At 34.2% G+C, this 26,021-nt stretch overlaps 1 protein-coding gene across 1 annotated transcript; it reads left to right on the top strand.

Annotated features, from left to right (window-relative positions):
• Positions 1–1,237: 1,237 nt before the first annotated feature.
• LOC147073341 (synaptic vesicle glycoprotein 2B-like) lies at positions 1,238–24,591 on the top strand. The gene is made up of 12 exons (XM_085945637.1): positions 1,238–1,241; positions 6,735–6,785; positions 9,001–9,162; positions 10,746–10,890; positions 11,979–12,118; positions 15,886–16,121; positions 18,602–18,870; positions 19,966–20,089; positions 21,169–21,304; positions 22,415–22,574; positions 23,028–23,155; positions 24,539–24,591. Exons 1-12 carry the CDS (start codon positions 1,238–1,240, stop codon positions 24,589–24,591), a joined length of 1,608 nt encoding a protein of 535 aa, XP_085801763.1.
• The last annotated feature ends 1,430 nt before the right edge of the window (positions 24,592–26,021 follow it).

The raw sequence follows: 26,021 nt of genomic DNA on the forward strand, positions 1-26,021 counted from the left end.
CAGTTGGGGTTGAAGCAAGGGCAGGCATAGCCAAAATCAAATGTATGTTGCGAAGCCTAAAAATGAGGTCATCCAGATGCATTGCAGGAAAAACCCCCATACATAACAATGGGAAATTCGCAAAGTTGTAAATAAATTTGGTCACAACGTAGACAAGTCTAGACAGAAGTAGAAGAGTAGAAGACACCCGTGAAAAATATGATGGAAATTTGAATCCCACACCTCATGTTTCGGAAAACCTACCAAAATATAGAAAGATTGCTTGGACTCACTTAAAAATATGAATAAAATAGACAACGTTCTGCAACAAATATTAGAAGAAGAGAAATAAAACCATAAACACGGATTTTTTCTATTTTTAAATACTTTGTTAATTTGAATTTATTTTTGGTATGTACGTTTATCAGTCTTTCCAGTGATGATTATTATTGTTCGAACAATAATTAATCTGTCGTCATTTTAATGGCGAATAAAAAATGAGTAGATCACTAGTTCGTTTCTATTTGTTTCCAGCAATCGATCCGGAGTTTGATATACCACCCCAAATTATACCGACAACGGTAATTGGTAAATAGTCAATTATAATTATCTGTGTGTTTAATAATCGTGCTAACGATGCCCGTTTCACGTGACGCCATTTTTGCGAAATAGATTCTTGTTTGTCTGTACATGTCAATAATTCAAGGGTAAAAATTCGATGCTTTTAGATCCAAATTGTAGCACAATAGGGACGTATGTTAATAGGGAAGTATGGTCAGCTGTAAATAAGTGAATTTTATATTTAAATACATAAATAATCTAATGTCTGACATTGTTTTAATAAATTGTCAAACGCGTGTATAAATTTAATGTTCGAATCTTGTTACCTGATAAATTAAAGTGACAGTTTAATTATTGTAAGTGTGAGTGTAATGTTTTGCGAATTTATTACTTCAAATAATTGTCATCAAATTATCGTTATACATTATTTTTATACTAATGCTGAAATAATTCAACCGTTTTAAAATATAATAAAGAATATTATAAATTATACAAATGCAGATTTTTCGGTAATCTAACAATGTGTATATAGTGTGAACGAGTGAAAATTTTATGAATTTCTTGTACAATGTGGAAATTTCGTTGCAAATATAAAAAATAGTTAATATTACCTAGTGTATACTATATTATATTTCACATTATTGCCAGTGTGTTTTATACAACTTATTAATGTGTGTTCAATTACTGTAATTGCATAATGGGTGAGTTTAAATTAAAATTGAATATAATATGTAGTATTAATGCATTTGTCTATATTAAAATTATAATATTATGTATTCGAACGCATTGGTGTTTTATGAAACTACTAGAATCAAATCCGACAAAGTCCAAAACCATACATAAAAATTCATACTTTGGAAGAAAAGATAGTTTCAACTAAATAAAAATGTAATTGAAAAATTATTCGTAGGTAGATTGATTGCAAATGAAATAACTTCATGGAGTATCGGTTTAAAATCAAACTCCATAAGTTGGAAACAAAGTCAGTAATCTACTTTTGTAAACCTATATCTAGACTAAAAGTCTCTTTCTGTAATTTCGAAATATTGTTTGTCTTGTGTTTTGACTGTTTCTATGAGGTTTTTTCAAAGTCATAAGATTAAATTATATTCAAGTAGACTCCATTTTGGTATCACAAAACGTTTCAACGTTATATCATAAAACTTCTCGCAAATAACGCACTTGCAACAATTCATCGTGAATCGTGATACTAATATGTAAAGTAGTCAGATAGCAGCGATGAAATGGTGAGGTGAGATACCTGGTAGACGGATGCGAGCCAGCATCCAACTGTAATGTTTACACAACTGTTACGATTATTTGGAAGAATACATACCATTAAATCGCATCAATATATTTATGTAATATGTATAATAGTATCTACTTTTATTTCCGTATGTCACACACGCAATAATTGCTATAGGTATATATTGATATGTTAATACTAATTTCATAAAAAGATAAAATTGTTAAAAATTGCACTTCATCCCAGTTAGCAAACATGTAGGTGAATTTTTTATCCGTTATCTGTAAAATATTTCAATGAACTTCGCTACTTTTCTTTCTAATAGTTTCATTATAGATATCGTATAATCTAGGTACAATTAAAACTCCAACCATAAATGTTTTCAAATAAATTATGTCGAATGATTGAATTCAAATATATCATATTAATTAAACGGTTGTATTTTATTTAGTTATAGAATAATTTATTGTCTATTATTAATTCGTTTCGTATCTTGCATATAAGAGACCCAATGAATAAATATTTAACACTGTTTTAAAACCATTACAATACATAATATAGACACACAGTTTCGCCGGTGATAATTCTATAATAATCCAAAATAAACTCTTTTTATGCAACCAGCGATTCGAACATTGAGGATTGAAATAATACAACTGCATTTATGGCCAAGTTGAATAAATCGACTCAAAAATTAAATGCTTTACATCTTCAAAATTATTTAAATGAGGTATTGTTTTCAAATTATCCATTAGTAATATTCCGAAGATGAAGAAATATATTGTATTTGTGTTTGAAAGAGGACAAATTAGATCAAACATTCAAATTATACATGTTGACATGAAAACAATAACATCTTATACACCGTGTCCATGAGCGATAATTTATTGCCAGAAATAAAATGCTTATAATACAAGTTGTATTTTTATACAAAACAGTTAGATACATGTTTTGATCCTGTTTCACGTATATATAGTTATGTTGTGGTGATGTGAAAACTGCTCCTAAATCATTATTTTTAATTATACGTTACTTCTAACTATTATATTCATAATATTTAATCACATTGTATATAAATTTATCATCTTATTCGTCATTTACTGAGTGATTGATTTATTTTACAACGTTTTTTTATTATTACAACGTTGTTCTTAGCTCGTATTCTTATTTGTCCGGTACAAATCTTGCAATCGATTTTTAAGTAACTTCCCGACTAGCTACACATTTGAAACTTTTAGAATATATCAGAACACGATGCCAATGCATTCTTTTAATACGTTTAGACATCTTTAAGCAGAATTGAATTCATTTTCAGTGAATTCTGTTTTGTATAAAAAGTTATTTCGGAATTAATCCGTAAAAAGTAAAACTATGATTGGTTACTAAGTGAGTCCTAGCAACTAAATTATTAATATTTATATATACATGCGTTACTTTGAAAATCAATATGACATTTCAGTATTATTTCTATCAAGTACAAATTTTTTTGATCGTTTAAGCTAGTTAAGTCAAGTTTATATTATGATTCAACAGAAAATTTAAAAACGTTGTATATAAAAAGTTATTTTTATCTTGTAATTATTTATTTTTTGTTTGCGATCACAAATCATTTCAATTAGAGAATCAGAGATTTTAACATGTTCATTTTTTCCTTCCTTGTGAATGAAAGGTTTTTTTCTGTTGTTGTATTATGTAATTGCTATTTTGCTGTATTAAAAGTCAATGATATTTGATTGTCTTTGGAGTATATATTTAAATATGGGTAGTTGATTGCTGATAGCTTAAAAGGTTTACATCAATTTGTAGATCAAGGGTTAATGAGGTCAGCAATTCTTAGCAAAAGCAAAAGCAAAAGCAACACCAAACACAAGTTTTGTTAATAACAGCGAACCGATTGAATGTGTGATCCACTATGACTATCTAGGAACATGGGTCAATGAGAAACAGGAACCAGTCTCACGAAATAAAAACTAGAATTGAGATCGCAAGGAGTGCCAAAAAGGGGATGTCACGGACGTCATAGATGCATCATCAAAATTCCTTGGACCGACCGGCTGACAAATAATGTTGAAGTTCTCAATCGAATGGGAAAGGACCGTAACGAAGTATCAAAACCAGAAAACTACATACAGTACCTCGTCCCCATTATGGGAGGACACAAGTACAGCATTCTCCTGCGGTAAGCGTAGTAGAGGACGACGCCGCATTTCGTGGCTTAAGAACCTATGTGATTTGTACGAGAAGAAGTTGTTATAATGTAACCATTAATTAATTAACGCATTAAATAAATATATGCACAGATGCGATTTGTCTTGTTCTCAGGAATAAGTAAGCCAGGTTCAATGTGATTATCTTTACGGTTGCTATTGTCGACTGTACTTACATCAAGCTTATTGCATCATTCTCTCTCGCTTGCCGCCATTCTAATTACGTCGTGTTTCCTGTCAAAACATTCGATACTTTCGATAATTTGGTATGTTTATAGTCATTTCAATAGTTAGTCTAATTATATTTTAAAACCTAATCCAATAATTACTTACCTTATATATAGGGATTGCAATACCGAATGAAAATATAACTACCGGTTTTTCGGTATTTCTTATTGAATACCGGTATTAGTTAAAACATATGTACCTACTTATCAGTAAATATAGTTATTAAAATCTCTTGAAAATATTATTTTATAGAAAAAACCTACCTATCAACATTTATTTTGGTGACATTTAAAAATATATAATATTAATTACAATATTGTAAAATTGGTGATTTTTACAAATAATTTGAATATATTGATAAATTCAACTAAAGCCCAAAAAAAGGCTAGTTCATTACGTGTTAATAAGTGCGGCTTCAGGAATAGTTTCTTAAATTAAACACTTGTACAACAATCATCAATAATGAATGCTATTATAGAATAATTGAACATTTGTCACGGATGTTTTTGTTATTTCGAAATGATATCAGTAGGTTAATTTATAGAGACAATTTTATAAATGGTTATATTTAATGAATTGTGTTTTATTGTTATTTCACCTATGTTGGATTCAGTCAATATTTTTCATTTTAGCAGCACATAACTTATAATTCATTTTCAAAAACGTAAATGAGTGTGCTTTCTTAATAGCGAAAATTCCGGTATTTTGAATTTTTAAAACCGGTATTTCGGTATTGATAAATACTGGAATACCGGTATTTCAATCCCTACGTAGTATATAGCTAAAAATAGTACAACATTAATGAAATAATCATTCGATACGTACATTGTATATAAACATTTAATACCTCTCATACACGCATATGGGAATCAGCTGTGTAATATAAGACCTCTAAAGTTGTTAAACGTGGTAGGTGGAGCTTTTTACAGTTCTGAGAGATTTTTAATTTTCATTGAAACCTGTTTAATTCAATTAATCGTATATATATTAACGAGATGGTTCGGAGCTTTAGTAAAGCTACTAACTTTAAATCAACAGTGCATTGGACTCGATTTCCAGCAGGCTCAAAAAGACAATAATTTATTTATTTATTTACACATATAAAAATATATTCGTTATTGTCCTAGAACAGTTACATGTAAATTGTATGTAACCTAACCTAACCTAACATAACCTAACAAATAATTCAGTATATCAGCTATTTTTAATATTTGTTTGCTGCTGGCTTCCTGTAAAGTGTAAACCGGCGAGAGCCGTGTTTTATTTAGACATGAATTTTATGTCAGTGCTATACGACCCGTAGACGTTATATTACGGTCTTTAGTATATGGCCATATATTTCCGAGACAACATTTGTTGTGAAGTGTGATACGGCGAACTGCATACGTACAAGCTTCCTGACACGGTCCTAGAACACATATAAATGCATTATGATTAACTCTTACGCTCTACATCAGTGGTTCTTATGTGCGGCCCTGTTTAGATTTTGCTGCTGCCACCGGCGCTTTACAGAATAATATTTCAAAAATTTATTTATAAAGTTATCAAATTGGTTGAATACACATGACTTGTCCTAAATTTCTTTCCACGCTCAAATGATCTATAATGTGTTTTTGTGATGTGTGAAATAGTCTGTTTCTGAGAATGAATTCATTTCAAAGAATTGGCAACAATTGCTTTATTAATATTGTCAATTTTTCTTACTACTGTATACTGTGAAAGATCATTCAGTGTAATGTACTTCATAAAAAACATATATCGAAGCCAGTTGACAAATGTAAACTTAAAAGCAGGCATGCGGCTCGCATTGGAAAAAAGGAGTATTGAAGAATTTCCATTTGCATTATTTTTAAATAAATAGATATTTACTAAAATGTTCAAATGTCTTTTATTAAAATTGATCCATTTTTTTAGAAAATAAATTTAGCTTGAATTTTTTCAATCACAACATAATTGAAATTTGGTGCGGCCACCAGACGTTTCCGTAGAGCTGTCACTGTCAATTGTGCGACCACAGCTAATTTTCACGTGAGAACCACTACTCTAAATTGTCTTACGCTCTGGAATCTGAACTAGGAAGTCTGCCCAGCGGATCTATTCTATACACAAGGCTGCTTGTGCTTTGACACAAATAAAAAATAACAAGCAGTTTCATTATAAACTTTACACACAAGGAAATTTTAATATAAATCGTATATATAAGGATCATTTACAGAATGTTTAAAAGAGTTGTGTAGAAGTTACAATCGATTAATAATTAACTTTAAAGTTGATTTACTCATTCGGTCATCAGTGAACTAAAATGCATGCAGTCATGTGCGGCTGAAATGTCAAAATGTTGTTTTCATATTCAGTCTATCCAATTAATATATATGACAAATTCATTTCTAAAACAACGTGGCATTTCATTGGTAGCCAATCAAAATATATAATTTATTTCAAGTTTAATTACTTGCACTTCGTCTGACAGCGCAAGTCCATGTTCATTGACATTTATTTTTATCTTTTGGCAGACCATGACAAGTTCGAGAGAGCCGATTTCGAAACAGCTATCCAACATGCAGGCAAGTGCACTTCATTTGTTTTCTTCGAATATCATTTTTATTTGACAGGCATATTATTATCTTCGATTAGTAGACGGTATTGTATTTATTTGTATTCATGCCAAGGGATAATTTTATTCATTGTGTTCAATCAATTAACTGAAAATGTAAATAATGGTAGGTATAGTTAAAAATAATATTGCAGATTAAAACATTGCATTGCGTGGCACGTTTAAAAGAATCAAAACAAACGCCAAATTTAACCATACAACCGGCATGGCAAAAATACACGTGGAATATTACCAGAGCGTTGGAGCGGAGCACGGAGCACTGGAGCTATGAGATTTTACCCGGACCAGGAGCGAAGCCGGAGCACCGAAAATTTGAAGTGCACCACTGCTCCGGATGTTTTTTTTTTTAATTAGTAAATTTTCGTCCTAAACTCTAATGAAAATAGTATATTTTGACACTGCAAAACTGGAATTATTTGAAATATGGCAACACTGCCGAGTGATAAATAACCCAGTGTTGCCATGTCTACTGAAATATCAGTAGATCTACTGATATGTTTTGATATTTTTGGAAATAATATACTGAATCTACTGATATTTTATGAAATCTACTGATATTTCCGCGTTCCACAAAAATCCCACCATCCGGGGAAAAAACGAGCCATCTTTGAAAATTTGGTAACTTGCGGCTTGGGAACCTGCGGCCCGCGGCGAAATTTTTCTCATCAAAATTGAGAAACAGAAATCTACTGATATTTTGTCGAATCTGCTGAAATTTTTTCCATATTCTACTGAAATTTCAAATTCTGACTTGGCAACGCTGAAACAACCTCACTTCTTTGAAAGAAGAGGCAAATAATGAGAGACGATTTACTGTCGGATATTTTGTTCGGAAATTGAGAAACAGAAATCTACTGATATTTTGTCGAATCTGCTGAAATTTTTTCCATATTCTACTGAAATTTCAAATTTTGACTTGGCAACGCTGATAACAACCTCACTTCTTTGAAAGAAGAGGCAAATAATGAGAGACGATTTACTGTCGGATATATATTTTGTTTAATAGATTTAAGAATAATAATGAAAATGACTATTATTTTAAAACTACTTATTTTTTAACATTTGTATAATATATATTATATAATACTAAAACTTTTCGGAGTCGGAGCAAGTATCAGGTCCCGTAGCGCTGGAGCGGAGCAACTCAAAAAAGGGTCCGCTCCAACGCTCTGAATATTACAGAATTGAATATTTTAAATAAATATGTCCGCAAGGGACTCTGTATTATTTAGTCGCGGTTCAATTCAATTCACATGTGTGTTTTGATTCAATTCTTGGACATGAAAAATCGTATCACATTTTTATTAGATAGTTAAGATATATGTAAGATACAAAAAGTCAACATACTCATTTTCAAATATACCCGGGGTGTATTGAAGTTGTTTGATGTGCCAAAAACGCTAGATGTAGCGCTAAACGCCAGATGCGTCTTTTCGAAAATCTAGATCTGTCAAAAAACGCCAAATTGACAATGCTGGGAGCTCGCCACCAGTGGCGGTTTTCTATAAATTATATTCGCCTCGTCAAAAAATATGTAAATGTAGATAACAACATAATAATATGTTTCACGTTCTGAGTGTAAATACTCAATCAATCATTTTTTTAACTCCTGGAAACAATATGTACATCGCAGCTCAATGGTGGTTTATGCTGTAAGCAAAATTTTGACAGGTGGGTCTCCAAACCTGTCAATGTACCGAGCCTCCGCGCCACGAAAACCGCTATAGTGGTAGCAACAACTAATCAAAAAAAATGTGAAAATTCCTCAAGGTTACGTCGTTAAAAACTTGAACATTGATATGTACTCTCGAAATAGAAAATGTTACGAACCGGAACACTCCATAATTTTCCGATATTATGTATGTGTGTTTGATGTTTTTTTGGTGGACGAATAAATGCAATAACAGTCTTTATAAAAATGTGATCTTTCTAATTAATGTACTGTCAAAATGGGCAACCTTTAATATACTGGCCAAGAGATTTGAGATTATTTCTTAATTGTATCTTTATCCACGAGACGGAGCTATACTTAGTCTAAAGAATTTCAAGAACCGCAGCTCTTCTCCGATCCATTTCGAACCCTGATTAATATTTTATTTGAGTTCGCTATGCGCAAACTTTATGATTCTCTGAATTGTACCTAATATTTTATGTTTTTTTTTCAGGATATGGCCGTTATCAAGCACGGCTGTTGTTCGTCTGTGGCGTTATCTACGCCACATGCGCCATGTCCACCACCACCCTGAGCTTCGTCTTGCCTTCTGCGGAGTGTGACTTCAATCTCACCTCCAGCGACAAAGGGAAACTTAACGCCACTCCCTTGATGGGTAATACTAGATAAACAGTTGCATTGTCATATGACCCGATACAGAGATGTCGACAGAAAATTAATTGAACTAGCATAAGCGGCCAAAATGGAGCTTTTATGGTATTTTCAGAGCATAACCCTGGACATTCCTTAAACGTTGTAGATAATCTATTTATATAATTTTGAAGCCTTATTATCCCATATATTTATTTTAAACATTTGATGACTGCATAAAGTATTTTTATTACATAAAATAGTATTATTTTATGTAATAAAATTGCTCTAATGTATTAGAATATAGTCATATTTCAGTACGTCCATGTGAAGTGGTGTTAAGATTTTTCAGATTTATTAATTTTTAAACGCATTTACAAAACCATTAAGCATCAATGACATTGAGCTACTTTACGAGCTGCTTGTTGGCGAATTTACAATCTGCCTGTAAAGTCTCCTCATCATCGAACAAGTTAACAAGCAGATCGTAAACAATGTACAGAGAAAAGTTGAAAGCCGGTCAACTTTACACGCTACACGCCGGCGTATGGGCCTACTGCGTGTGCGCAGTAGAGCGTAGTAGCAACCTCCCGGTAAAAAAACGAACTACTTTCTGTCAAAATAGTCGCTAGCCTGTGGCTTTTCAGCGAATGGAAATTTTGTGTGTCATCATCACAATAGCAGTAGCTGAATCGCCCGCTTTTAAATTCTCCATCAAACAGCTTGTAAAGAAGCTCAATGTCATTGACGCACTAGTAAAATTAATGTTAACATTATATTATAGTGACATATTTACGATAAAAAATTATATTTTATAATCTTTGTGATCCCAAATTTGACAAGAATTAGGCATTTTATTATTCAAAAAATAGGCACGATTAACACATTTGAAGATAATTCTAAAGATACTGATTATAAGCGATGTCTTTGAGCATTTAAATGTGATAAAAATCCTACGAATAATGATTGCTTTATAATAATTATTGACCTAAGAATAAGGAAGTATTTTTTTGATCCACTTAAGAGCGTACTTCAGTGAAACGTCAAATAATTTTCAACAGTAGGTGCGACGAAATTTCTCACTAGTCGCCAATCGGAGACCGACAGTCGAGGTGTCCGCACGTCAATTTGTTTTGTCATGGCGTCGGATGAAAATATTCTTAAATCGTGTAAAGATGACTAAAAAAACTTTACGTATGTACTTTATAAAGAAAAATGTCAATAATGGCAAAAGTCAATGAATATACTATTATTATTAGTAATATAACAATAAACATAACATTAAATGGACGCATGTTGGATTTTTATGACAAATTATATTTCGTTCGGCACGCGTCATTTGCACAATCCGCGCATCGCCTAGCCACGATCTTTTTAGACCATGCCTCAACTGAGGTATAGCCTTAAGTACGTGTAACTACGATCATTTATACCTTATTATGTTGACAGCGTTTCCCAGTACTGCCACTATTAATAGCATTGCATTACTAAATGCATACCCAACTATAAATTAAATAATTTTATTTTCATCATCCTGAATGCGATTTTTCATAGTGTCATCATTTTCAATCTACACACAACAAATGCACGATTTCGGAAATATTCTAGGAATGGTGGCAGGATCGTATCTTTGGGGGTCACTGGCGGACGCCCGAGGACGCCGCGCCGCCATCTTGTGCGCGCTTTTGCTCGACGCCGGCGCCGCCATCGCGTCGTCGCTCGCTCACAGTTTCCCGCTTTTCCTTGCTTGCAGGTACTAATTAAATAAATATTATAATATAATATTACCTAAGTTGTATTACTTAATTTATCGCTAATACTGTCAACTGAATACTTATAAAACTGAATTAAATATGATACAAAATAGTTAATAAGTTAATAAAATGAGGAAAAATTGGATAAAAAGTTAATGAAATTCGGCTACACGTTTCTCTTGCGCTGGGAAACTTTTGGATTTATCTTCACAATTATGTTTTTGACTAATTATAATAATTTTAAATAGGTAAGGTAAATTTTATATTGAAGATTTAAATATTATTTCAATGCTTTATTAAGTTTCTCCCTCTAAACAACGTGCATATTAGATGATAGGGTAATTTTTAATTTTATTTAAAAAGTTTTTATTTTTATAGGAATTTTAATTACATTCCGAATTTGTTACCTATAGTTGATTCATGTTTGACAATAAAACTTTTAATGGAATTTTACTAGTACACTACAACTAGTGACGTACAGTGGGGGTAGGCTTGTCATGCGTTGCATAGAGGTGGCACATTAGGGCAGTGAATGGAAGAACGAATACAAATATTACAATTTTTGAAATCAGTGGCAGTTTTCCACGACGCCGGCAATCGAAAGTCGCCGTGTGCGCGCAGCCTTAGCTTAAAAATAATCGAAGCGATCCAGACAGTCTAATTATTGTTGAATTATAATATCCATTGTAATGCATATCGTAATGAATGTTTATAGCACATTTTAAAAAGGGTGCCTCCAAACCTGTCAGCGCCACAGGTTTCCACTGTTTTAGAGCAGGTTTCGTGAAAACGCTCTAATTTTCAGTAACATCATGACATTGCCATGGTGTATTTTTTGTCTGCCTAAGATAGCGTAAAATAAATGATAAATTATATGAGTATGTACAATGTACATAACAAATTTGTAGCTAAAAATGAACGGGGATATCATTCTAAGTCTGCCTAAGGGCGGCAATTTGCCTAGGGACGTCACTGACTACAACTCAATCGCAATAAATAATTGAAAATACCAGTCCAATTTATTTTATCATCGTACCACGGCGATATCAAGGCTGGCATATTTTTTTTAGTCGTATCTTGCGCTCAGGTTCTTCAATGGATTCGGGGTGATTGGCGCGACGAGTCTCATCTTCCCTTACTTCGGAGACTTCCTCTCCGTCAAACACCGCGATGTCATGCTGTGCAGACTTGAAGTCTTCTGGACGCTAGGGACCATTCTGCTTCCAGGTAAAAATAATTTCTAACATTATTATTTAATTGTGTTATTTGTATAAATAATTATAAGAAAAAATGTCATTAGAAGCCACGGGTTCCCAATCCGCAATGTATTTTCAAGCGTATCCGGAAATTTGTACGTAAACAGTTCACTGCAGGACACTTATTCGTGCGCCGCAGTACGTGAAACATGAGTTCGTGTAACATTTAATCAAATGACGAGTTCTTCGTTGAACATTTCACCGTGGAGTATATTTTGTACGTATGCTACAACATGTGGCGAATTTTATGAGATGTCTTTATTAGGTTAGGTTAGGCTAGAGTTAATCTAATTGAAATAGTACTATCTGAAAACTATCGCCGCATTTTGTAAGATACGTACAAATGTAATCCACGGTGAAATGTTCAACGAAGAACTCGTCATTTGATAAAATATTATACGAAATCATGCTTCACGTACTGCGGCGCACGAATAAGTGTCCCACGATGAACTGCATACGTACAACTTACATGTAACCATTTTCAAGAGGTTCGCAACCTCGCCAACCTGTTTTTTTGTGGAAGATGCAAAAAAACCTCATCAAAGTCATTTTAACCGGTGTCTCAGTGTTTGAATAAAATACCGTTGAATGTAGATATACTTCGAATGTAATATTAGCTACGTTTATTTATTGTATGTGCAATTTACGTACCTAATCTATCCTCGTCGGTAGACAATTAAAAAATATGTCTAAAGTGAAAATAAGCAATGTCATAATAAAATTATAAAAAGTTCAATGGCCAATATGTATCCAAGTCTCCAATGGACTATAAAAAGACGGTAAACCAACTAGAACCTACTAAAATGAATTAAAATTGTATGCCGTTAATTGTAACATTTTATGTTATCAATATTTTTAATGTGCTTCCTTTATTCTATTATGAAATGCCTTTGTATGCTAATGTGACGGGGGGGGGGGCGGTTGCAAGTTATTAGGGTATTATAAGATAGGTCACAATAGTACGAGGGTGGGTCAATAAGTCCTTAGAAAAGCCGACAAGTGGCGCGACTAGTACTGTAAGCGGTTTGTTTTCATGCAGCGGCACTACCGATTCAGTATGCTGCGAAGTTTCAATCAGATTGGTCGGGTTGTTGTGTGTTTTTCGTACATTTAAAAAAAAAAATTGCTTGTGGAAAATGGAAAAATGGAAAATGGAGAAAATTGAGTTTAGAGCTGTTATTAAACATTTTAATATAAAAGGGTTAACAGCAAAGGAAATAAAAAATGAGTTGGATTTAGTTCACGGCATATCTGCTCCTTCACTTGCAACTATTTATAACTGGTTAAATGAATTTAAACGTGGTCGTACATCAACAAAGGATGAACCACGCTCAGGACGTCCTGTAGAGGTGACTACACCATATATGATCAATAAAATCCACGATATGGTGTTAAGTGACCGAAGATTAAAGTTGAGTGAGATAATTGAGGTTACAGGGATCTCAAAAGGTAGCGTCATTTCTATTTTACATGACAAATTGGGCATGAAAAATATTTCTGCAAGATGGGTGCCGCGTTTGCCCACAGTCGACAATAAACGCAATAGGGTGGTGGCCTCTAAAGCCCTGTTGTCGCTCATGCAACGCAATCCGGATGAATTTTTTCGTCGCTTTGTGACTGTAGATGAAACATGGATACACCACTATACTCCCGAGACGAAAGAACAGTCAAAGCAGTGGATTGCGAAGACAAACCATGTCCAAAGAAGGCGAAAACCGTAAAATCAGCTGGTAAGGTTATGGCTACTGTATTTTGGGATGCACGTGAAATTATTTTCGTTGACTATTTGGAAAAAGGAAAAACAATAACAGGGGATTGTTATGCATCTTTATTGGACCAGCTTAAAAACGAAATTGAAGAAAAAGGGCCTCATTTAAACAGGAAAAAAATCCTCTTTCATCAGAACAATGCCCGTGTTCACACATGTTTACGATCAATGGCTAAAATTGAAGAATTGAAGTTCGAATTGGTCGACCACCCACCGTATTCGCCAGATTTAGCCCCCAGTGACTTTTTCCTTTTCCCAAACTTAAAAAAATGGCTAAGTGGACAAGGTTTTTTTTCAAATGAAGAAGTCATCGATCGGACAAATGCTTATTTTGAGGACCTTCCGAAAACTTATTTTTCTGACGGTTTAAAAAAAATTGAGAAACGTCTAACCAAGTGTATTGAGCTCCAAGGAGATTATGTTGAGAAATAAAAAAAAATACAAAAATAAAAACTGTTTTAATGCTTTTTTCTAAGGAATTATTGACCCACCCTCGTACCTAGTTAAATATTTCGGAAACATCTAAAAAAACATGGGGATTAGAAACAAGCAAGTGCCGAGCGGACTCGAATCCTATTTCATAATTCCCTCCATGTTCAAATGCCAGGGTGACTAGCTACAACGAAATAATAAGTTTAATAATTCTGTGGAGTTCTGCATGATTATCAAAACCAAGCAGATAAATAATTAAGACGGTACTTCAGTGAAACGGCAAATAATTTTCAACTATAGGTGCGACGAAATTTTGGACTCGCTGGCAATCGGAGAGCGAAAGTCGAGCTGTGAACACGTCAATTTGTTTCGTGACGGCGACGGGGATATTAATTCTTAAATCGTGTAAAGATGACTAAAAAACGTTACCCATTTACTTGAAAAAGAAAACATGTCAATGAATATATTATTATTGTTACTAATAGAACAATAAACAGAACATTAAATGGACGCATGTTGGATTTATATGACAAATTATATTTCGTTCGGCACGCGTCATTTGCACAATCCGCGCATCGCCTAGCCACGATATTTTTAGACCATGCCTCAACTGAGGTATAGCCTTAAGGTATTTACGCCGAATGGCCGACATGCAATGATTATAATATATATTAAATACCTACTTATTTCTTTCATAAACGTAAGTTTTATAAGTATTTAATTGTTGTTTAATTTAATAAAACGCAATTTTTTTGTAGTACTTATTCCACTTTTAATCAATAAATTAGGACCGGTTTCGTCCGCCTTAGAGGGACATTTTCAACATTGAAACACATGTTCTGTTTTGTCCGGTTACTAGTGTTGCCAACCGTACTATAATTATAGTAGTTGTACTATAATCTTGGTCCGCGTACTATGCACGATATAACACAGGTATAGTACGCCCAAAATACTATAACTTTAAATATCGGAAAAAATATGTAAAAAGTACTAAAATTTCGATATTTCCGATCGATAAATTTTTGAAAAGTACTATAATTTCGCAATATTAGAAGATTTGGAGAACTTGGAAAAAAATGCTCGAAAAACGTAAAAAAATCCCTAGACTTTGGTTTAAAATGAATTTTTTTGAATTCTTCGTTAAGCATTTTTGGTCGTAAGAGGTACTTACCTAAATAAAAAGGGGTCTCGGAGTTTCTCAAATTCTCCGTTTGTTTTCTGAGAAACAAAAAAACCTATATATTTTCAACAAATGACAACGCGTACTATATTTTTCCCCCAAATACTATAATTTTGGAGGCACTGTACTATAATTCCACTTTGAAAAGATGGTAACACTGCATATTATTAAAATTTGTAAAACTATTAAATACTTTGATTCAAAAATCCAAATAAATATATTAAAAATATGATAGCTACATGGTTAGAGTGTATTTATCACTATCATAAATAATGAATGGCTATATAAATTATCTCCTGTGAATCCTAATGCCTAATGTTACTTGCGACTATATAATAAACACCCTGTACTATTTCAGGTCTAGCATGGGGCATTATCCCTTCACCATGGTGGTGGGGTGGCTCAGAGACTGCACCAATAGCCCCGTGGAGGGCCTTCGTAGCGCTGTGCTCCCTTCCTCCGCTTCTGTCTGCCGCTGCTCTTTGTTATTTGCCAGAAGCTCCGAGATTCCTGCTGGTAGCCGGAAGAAAAGAAAGCGCCTTAGATGTCATCAAGGGAATGCATAGTGCTAACAGGAAAAGAAAACAGTTTAAGGTAGAGTCTGTCTTCTATAAGCTGGCGTGCCGGTTTCCCCCCCCCCCCCGCTTCAGCGTCCATCACGTTCCCTCCCATTGAAAACTTTAACAGTTGAACGCGATGGCACAATGCTTTCCGTGTGACGTGTACGCAAGTTTATAGAATACAGACTCTAATAAGATAATTCTAATATTGGATTCAAAATTCTTAGAATCATAAGTACCTACATATTAGAATAAAAATCTATAAATAATGTTGAATGGAGAGTGGGTTTCTAACTCACGAGTGAGAGTGCTCTTATCCTTTGAACTAACGATCTGTCTTTGTTTCGTGCGAATTATTACTTTGGAGGTAGATGATGTGAAGGAGATAGAAGATCGTTGTTGCATACATGTTTGGAGGAGAGTTTATTAGTTTATTATAAAGTTTACAGGAATACAATAATAAGGATGATAATGTGAGATTATAATCGCAGGTAATGATGTACCTACTGGTGAGATCGATGTGATCAAGAGATTGATTATATTAATGAACTGAGAGACTTGACGCGAGTGGAATGACGTTGACTATGTCGAGTGAAGGACTCGTGACAATAGTAGTGCATCTCGTGATGGACTTGATGAGTTGAGTGAGGATTCCTGCATTGTCTTTCCAATTTATACAAATGCAGTACATATGTTACAAGAGATATTGTCGCAATTACCAATAATAACAGACTCTACTGATCTAGTTGTGATTGAGGAAATGTCGATGAATATCATCGCTCTATTGTTTTGTTTTGACAACAAAACATACATATTAAAGTGTGTCACTCATTTAATACTGAGTGGTATGATTGCTACATTGCTAATTACTACATTTTCTGAGTACGCTAGTTCCACCAAATAGCGAACAGCTTTGTAATTAATTTAAATAAATGATATTTTACTCATCTAATTATTATAGCTGTGGGTCTATTCTATACTTATCGAACGCTAAAATGATAAATAGTATCAAACTTAGGGTAGGTTTGTATCAAAATATTAGCACGTATTGTAACAATTACACGGAGTTGGTTTTTATTGTTGCAATAAGTGCTTTATTTTAACAGCAGTAAGATAAGTGCTAATATTTTGATACAAACCTACCCTAAGTTTGATAATATTTATCACTTTATCACTTTAGCGGTCGATAGGTATAGAATAGACCCACTGGTGTCGGTTTTGATGTGGATTTTATTATTGACGTACTTGCGAATAAGTATGTTATTATTTTATTATTCAAGACTGAATATACACATGATTAAATTTTAATGTAAGTTTATTATTTGTTAATGGAAATAATTCAAAGAAAAGAGCAGTCACCCGGACAGTGAAAAAAGTACGAATCCCACCTCGTCTTCCTTTTTTCTATTTTTCGAGAATTCCTTTTAAATACGTGCGAATATTTCTGTTTTTTTTTTCAAAGTAGAAAAACACAGATTAACACAATCATGTCCTCTACATCATGAAGCGGGCCCCCATACCTATTGCTAAGATTAACGAAAGTACGATGTTCTACGCTTTAGTGTTCCCTAAATGGTGTCCCCAATGGAACCCCAGGGTTCTGCAAAATACAATAATTGAGTGCATTCTGTGTATATTTAGCATTTTTTGCATTTATTATATAAACCCACTTGAATTGTTCAGTTGTCGGCACTTGGCATTCAATTTTATTATGAATCACTGATCGCGAGCCCTTTTTGTGGTAGTCAAGTAACATGCAACCCTTCAATATATTATTTAATAAATAGTAATTTTTATTAGTCAGGAAACACATTAAAAATAATTAAAATATTTTTTTACATGTGAATTATAATTAAATTATATCAATCATCATAACACATTGTTACCGCCTAAACCATGGCATCCTCAGAGGATCCAAGGCCACGAGGCCTGAATCATCATTGGGCGGATTCATGCAAACATGAGCAGATCGACTGCGAGACGAATTTCTAGCCCGTAAGCTTAGACGTATAAAAATTTATAGTCACCCTTTAGAAACTTAGCCAGCAAAGTCTAAACTAAATAAGTATGATTCCATGAATACGTGGGTATTAAGAATAATTACTTTCTCAGCATTAATAATTTTATCAGAAGCCTTGCCACTAAATTCGTCCCTTGCATAAAAAAAATCATTGACCTAGCGTAAAAAAAGAGCAAAATGTGTGGTGTGTGTTTATCTCACTTAACTGATCGACCTGCCACGCAGGGCCCTCTCTAAGCCCGGTACCCAGGCTAGATCCCAGTCAGTCCCCATTGTGGGGGCCATGAACACAATTACTGCACACTTTACTTCTTCGTGCATTAAATCCTTGTGGGCTGAAACATTTTGTACGAATATTTTGTGGAATCTCCATAATTTTACTTTTTGACTTGATGATTATATGTAGGTATTCAGAGCATCTGTCTAAGGATATTATTGTACTATGTTATTCATAGATTTTGAATATACTGTATGATTAATTATTTGTCCCTCAGGTGACGTCGTTAAGCAGCAGCGGAGGTGCTGGCGGTAGTCCACCCTCGCGTCGGGCGGCATCGGCGCCTCCAGACTGCGGGTCTTCGGCGGACCTCGCAGCTCTTCGCCGCAGGACCAGCGCAGCCGCGAAAGGAGAGCCGGCGCCCTTCTTGGCGAGAGTTCGCCGCAAGTTGGGGCACGCACTGAGGCTTGGAAAGACACTCTTTTCGCCACCGTACCTCAAGCTTATTTTGTTGGTCTGCTTCGTAGATTTTGGACTCATGTTTAGGTTAGTGTTTTATATTGTAAAACTGTACCTACTTTTGTTCATTTGTTAACAAGTAGCAGACCGAAATTTACATGTTCAGTTTGTTCCGAACAGTTAAAAAAATGCAAAGCAAAATTGAATTGCCGTTTTATTATAAGGCGTCTTATTAAACCGATAAGTCAAATTTCATTCAATATTGGTGATAAATTAAGTTTTTATGTTAGTTTTAATGTCACTAGTTTCTTTTTTTCTATCGTATTCTATTTTGAAATTAGAACAATAAAGTACCTACGGAAAATTGTGTAAAAATTGACAGAGAATGTGTATTTTTTTATCCGATTTTGGCCATATTACTATGATTGACTTATCGGTTTTTGGTATTAGACCCCTTATATCACTGATATGGCTATGGTGCACCCTAAAACCCGGCAAGTTTGGATGATTAACAAGGCAGCAAAGAACTAGGACCGAGAAGAGTAAAAGAGGATAAGGGATGATTTCACCCAGCAATCGGCTGATGATAATGCTATCGAATGAATAACCGTAAATTAAATAAAACAATAATCATTCGGAGAATTAAGACGGTACTTCAGTGAAACGGCAAATAATTTTCAACTATAGGTGCGACGAAATTTTGAGCTCGCTGACAATCGGAGAGCGAACGTCGAGCTGTGATCACGTCAATTTGTTTCGTGATGGCAACGGGGGTATTAATTCTTAAATCGTGTAAAGATGACTAAAAACGTTACCCATTTACTTGAAAAAGAAAACATGTCAATGAATATATTATTATTGTTACTAATAGGACAATAAACAGAACATTAAATGGACGCATGTTGGATTTTTATGACAAATTATATTTAGTTCAGCACGCGTCATTTGCACAATCCGCGCATCGCCTAGCCTCGATCTTTTTAGACCATGCCTCAACTGAGGTATAGCCTTAAGGAAAATCTATAAAATAATAAGAATAATTTATGAAAAAGTATGATGGTACCTATTAAGATGGCAGGGCCCCCTAATCTATGATTGGGCCGCCGAAGGTAGACAAGGGAGGCGGAACCCCACTTGTACCGTATAATATCATAATGGCCCATTCTTTCTTCAATTCAACAGTTACTACACGCTGATGATGTGGTTTCCTGATCTCTTCGAGAGGTTCGGACACTTCGCTAAGCTGCATCCTGGAGAGTCAGCCAGCGTGTGCCAGGTCACGTCCATCGTCACATTGGAAGGAGAGGTGAATAATTTGAAGAAAAAAAACTTCAGTATTCAATATAAATCATATTTATTTATTATGTATATAATAATCGACGTGGGTATATTGTAAGTCATTTTCGCTTCCTAGCAATGGGATTATGCTAGAGTATGCTAGATTATGATAGATGCTCCCAAGCAGTGGCGCACCCAGGATTTAATATTGGGGGGGACCCAAGGAGGAGAATGTAAATTTGTCCCATAGGATCTTTTTCTTCTTGTCAGCCTAATTTTTCGTTTATCGGTCTTTTGTCTATTGCACTCGGTGTACCTACACCATGGTCCCCACATCCTGAAACGGGCCCTCAGGCTAGGATATTTGGCGGGCCCCCTACCTACCGATAAGATTAAAGGCAGTGTGAAACACTACATTAATTTATTCAAATTGTGTTTCAGTTCAAATTAAGGGTACTTATACAGTGAATTATTGGCGATTTTTAATACATCTACTTTAATAATGGAGCTGTCGAGTATCGACACATAATAATCATAAAATATATTGCACAATTATATAAGTAATTGAAAATGTTCATGGTCATGAAGTATAATAGCGCCGCAGGCGACTTTTTTTACTATTAAAGCTAATTTATGATGTGTGAATTTTTTGATAGTTCCATTAGGGATTGTGTTTCTTAAAAAAACCTGACATTAGTGTTTCGAAATTTTTGTGTTAGAAATTAAAATCTAAGAAATTTTTCTAAAAAGTGTGCTGGAGAATTATTACAAATCATTTTTTTACCTTGTTTTTATTTGTCTAATCCCAAAGGTATAGTTTATTGGCTTTCAATTTCAATGTTTAAAATCACTCAATTTTTATTTTTGGGGGGTGCCAGGGCCTCTTGACCCCCCCCCCCCCCCCTGGGTGCGCCACTGTTCCCAAGGTAGTTTATCATTCGCCCACCGTATTGTGTACTTGCTTTGGCGCAAAAGGACATGTTTTTTTTTGCGAGAAGCGGGATTTGAACATGTCACTCACTCTTAAATGAAAATATTATACACCTAATATGGAAATACATATTTTTTACTGGAATCATTGATTTGAATTATTTGCTCTGTTGTAAGAACGACGTGGATAAATGCAACTCTCCTGTGGACTCCGAAGTCTTCTTCCACACCCTGATCGTCGGCTTGAGTTGTTTGCCAAGCTCGATCACCGTTGGCCTCATCATCAACAAACTGGGAAAGAAAGTTTTATTGGGTATGTTTCCCTTCAGACTGTTTTTATGCTGTTGATTTTTCAGAATTAGCATTTTATTAATTTTATCCAATGGACTACGCGACATCGGCATAGAGTATTTTCAAAGAATGAGTCCAACTTTTAATACATATTACTACACTTCGATTCTAGAACGCTGATTTAACTTTGTAACTATAGAAAAGTTAATATTCTATGTGTCAGTAGCAGTGACGTCACTGGAGACTTAAAAATAATAATGTAGTCCCATTTTATTTTTAGTTTCAAATTGTCTGTAAATTTGAGTTACCTATATGTGTAATTTAATTTCGGCTGTCTTAAACAGACAAATACATCAAAGATCTTAAATTGACAGACGGGATTTTTTTGCTTCGATTAATATTTGAACCCCACCAACACCCACGTTGGCCGCGCGGCTTAAGCGTTGGACTATCACGCCGTGGGTCCCAGGTTCGAATCCTGGGTCTGGCAAGTAGGTACACATATTGTTTTTCAAATTGTGTGTGTCAGGGTATGTACCTAATAGGTTCAGCAAGTGGCTGACATCCATTTCTCGTAAAAAACAAAAATCTGTTAATACAAACCTCTACTCTGTGGAGGCGCATATGATCCTATTAGGATCGGACATGGTCGGAATAAAATATTTGAACTAAGATGTCGATACTAACGAAGCGACTGAATCGTCTGTTCATGGAAGTCGTAATATTTGGTATTCGTTCCTTCATTTGCCTCCCCTATGCAAGTACCTACTTCTAGTTTTTGGTTTTAGTAAAATAATTGTTATAGGAGATTTAAACTCCTCTTTCATTCTATCTTAGTGCGGCCGACGCAAATAAGTCTCAAAGTATTATTAGTATTATTAGTAAAAGCTTAATCTACAGCAGCGAAATATTTGAGTACAGAGACAGACCTACAAACTTATCTGAAGAATGGGATGGGGGAGCCACTGTCGAAAATTACCCAAACAAGACACGTAACTGGACAAAATTTGAGATTCGAATGACATTTTCAAAATGGCGTCCTATGGTAGTTCGTAGTTTCATTTTTCGCCATTCTACAGATAAGTTTGTAGGTCTGTAGCTAAGTATTTCAATAATTAGTATTGATTTTCAGTGTTCATGCTGATATCATCGGGATGCGCGGCCGTGGGTCTGAACTGGGTGCACAGCCTGCAGCAGAACCTGATCCTGTCGTGCATCTTCGAAGCCATCATCAGCTGTACGGAAGCGGTGCTCTTCTGCGTCATCGTCGAGATCTTCCCACCCAATCTTGGGTGAGTTACAATGAGATTCCTTTTAGGTCAAAGACCAATTATTTCAAAAAGGCCATTATTTTGAGGAAAATCCTAATACACTTATATATCCACAGTAGAAAGGCAAAAAGTTATAACCCTCGGTTTTTACAAAATAGGTTTTATTGGAAAAAATATTGCACAACACGAAATACCTACACGATGTATCCAAAGAAGTGAAGTGGGAAAAAAGACTTAACCATAATTTTTGTTTGTTTTTCAATTAATCCAATTTGGGAAAATAAAACACTAAATTATTAATTATTATCATGCACTCCACGTTTATGTCACTTAACTTTGACCAAAAACCATAACAAAAACGTTTTTGTGCCTCCTGTAATTGATTGTGATTTGTATGGATGCCCTTTTGCCTTTTATAAGTCAATATTTTTTTATCGGTGGAAAATAAAATACTTAAATTTGTAATAATTTCAGGGCTACAGCGATGTCTTTGACAGTAACCTGTGGAAGGATTGGCGCCATTGTAGGCAATGTAATATTTGGCGCTCTTATAGATTTAAACTGCTTTATTCCAATTTACACATTTGGCGCCCTTTTGATATGTAAGTGCTGTTAAATTTATACTTTTTTATTAGGGCTAATGAATTAAATATTTCACCAATTTTTTTTTCGTGCCAAAAATCATGTTTTTTTTTACTGATAGATTGATTATTTTTTTAAACAATTATATTATGAAGTGTACAAAAAGGTTTCATATCTTTGAAACTTTCCTTTATTACAGAGCTTCACAATCTCTCTTAGAATATTTCTAGTCATCATGCATGTCATGAATATCATTAATTTAGTTATGTCGCTGGACTAATATGGCATCATTTAGTTTCACAGAGATGTAAAATGATTATTTTTTATACATACTAACTACATAATATTTACTATAATCTTAGTATGTATTTAAAAATAACTCCATCCCTCCAAAGTAGTAGTCATGCCCATTCCCTTAGATCCACTTATGCTTGCAGTATGTGTCTCCCAGTCCAAGCATAGTTACATATTGAGCGCCTTCCATGGAGCATGGGATCGAATGCTCACTTCTTTATTGATCAGTGGATTCTATCAATATCTTATGCCAGCGCTCCATTGGCACGCAAGTCAGACGATTTACAGTCTTCGGACTTTTTTTTCGCGTGGAGCACCCCAGATCTGCAGACTTTTTAATCCGCAGACCAGGCTCGCTGGATTTCAAACATGTTTGATATTTTTGCCAGACTTCGTCAGTCGATCACTATGCGAATTCGATTTGTCATTAATACGCAATCATTCGGACCGGGAAAAAATCTGTAATTGTTTTAAACATTTTCATTGATTAATTTGTTAATTTACACATTATAAAATGAGAGATTTACAATTAATTTTTTTATTTGTATTTATGAAATTCATAAAATAAATCGTAAAACTTGTGTTGTTTTCACTGCTATATTATTTTATGCAAGTCTACATATAAATAACACAAAATTATAGGATTATCGGAAGACATTACGAGAATCATAACTTTTCACTTTTGACAGCTCGACTTTTTTATTCGTTCGTTGATCAGTAGCAGAGCATAGACAAATCGGACGATTTATTGTCCTCGGACTTTTGGCTCGCCAATGGAGCGCTGGCATTATACTTGTATTCAGGGTATGGAACAAATGTGTTAAACTAATGCTCGTAAAAGAATCTCAATACTATGATTGTCTATAGCTCTCGTATGTAACACATCAGGCACTGCCTTCTCATCTCGGGTGTCCAGGTTTGATTCGGTCGGTCGGTGCGGTCACAATACATTTATGTGATTGTTTCAATTAACTATTATACTACTGTCATTGAGTCTTGTGGCATGTTGTAAAGTTAAAAAGAAAAGAAATGAAGAAAATGCTTCATCATGAAAAGCGGAAATAGTGTCATTCCTCGTATTAATTAATATTTCATTATTTTTATTACAGCTAGCGGTCTACTTTGCCTAGCATTACCCAAAAGCGACGTACAGAGAACGTAGCCACATTACCAAATAAGAAGAAACATTACATACATCAAAAAAAGTCAACAATAAAAAAAAAAGTGAATTCACAGACCAAACCTATGGATAATTATTTATTTTTCAAGTGTAGCTGAACGGTGAAAATTACTATAGATTCCCATGTAATGATGGCACCATCCACCTTGATTGGCATGACGGAAGACCAGAGAAATCCCAGTAGGCCAATGAGTCCCAAATGCAATATTTTTATTACACCTGTAAACATCTGTAGATACTTACTCGTATGATTCCAATTGTAATTTCAGATAGATTTAAAATTGTTGAATGAGATCGTACAAAATAGTTTCTAACGCCTAATCGTGTTGTGTTCATTACATTTTTTTATTGATCACCGAGAGAATTTTCATGTCAACGCTTTTAAAAATATATTTTAGTGTTCATTTTTCATGTAATTATGTATATTTATGAATTAATTTTTATTTGATTGTTTAGAAAATTTCACTTGCCGATTTCAGATCAAAATCCGTCTCTGAATACTAATAAATAATCTTCTATTTAAGATATAATAAAACAAAATGTAAAATTGGAAGACTTCATAATATACCAATGTATATTCCCATAATTTATGTCCACAAGAATGGTACACCCTGTTTACACCTGCATGGATTTACTGCTGACAGTACGTATTATCGTAGCCATAACAAAAAATGCAGATGTAAACACGTATTATCGTGCAAATTGCAAGATTCCATGGATGGGTTAAAAAAGTTCAGAAGCTTCTGAATTATCACGTGACAATTCGACTGTTCGATATCTGCGCCTGCGCAGTAGAACGATAGTAGCGAACCTGTCGGTAAAAAAACGAACTACACCGTGACTCATTTTGAGATTAACCGGTCTTCACGAACTGTCAAATAGTACCATAAAATGACATCATCGCGTCTTGACAAGGCAGTCAGCACTTTTACATGTAGGTAAACAGTTATATTCGCGATAGTTTAAAATACGCACTATTGGTGCAAGTAAATCCATGCACGTGTAGACGCTATTATGTTGGAATGAATTTGCAAGAATACTCCACCTGCCAAAGGCACCTAGCGGAAAAATACGAAGCTTACAATTTGACTAATTTTTTTGAGAATTTACATTTTGTAACGTTTTTTTATTGTATGTTTATCTTTGACTTTAAATTTTAAAAAATAATGTTTTTACATACGTATTTATCATTTAAAACATTTTAAAATGTAAATTCTTCTTAAAAAAATTCTTAAATTGCAAGCTTTGTATTTTTCCGCTAGGTGCCTCTCATAAGTGGAGTATTCACCTTGTCAGAATAAATTACATAAATTTATTATCATGGTTGATTTTTTATCAAAATATTTTAATTGTACAATTTTTAATACTAAATATTATGGCAAATGAGATTAATACTATTATTCATTGAAGAA

This window comes from Rhyacophila brunnea, unplaced genomic scaffold, assembly GCF_057557595.1.
Source record: "Rhyacophila brunnea isolate RB1 unplaced genomic scaffold, BYU_Rbru_1.0 scaffold_18, whole genome shotgun sequence".
Classification (NCBI taxonomy): Eukaryota; Metazoa; Arthropoda; class Insecta; order Trichoptera; family Rhyacophilidae; genus Rhyacophila; species Rhyacophila brunnea.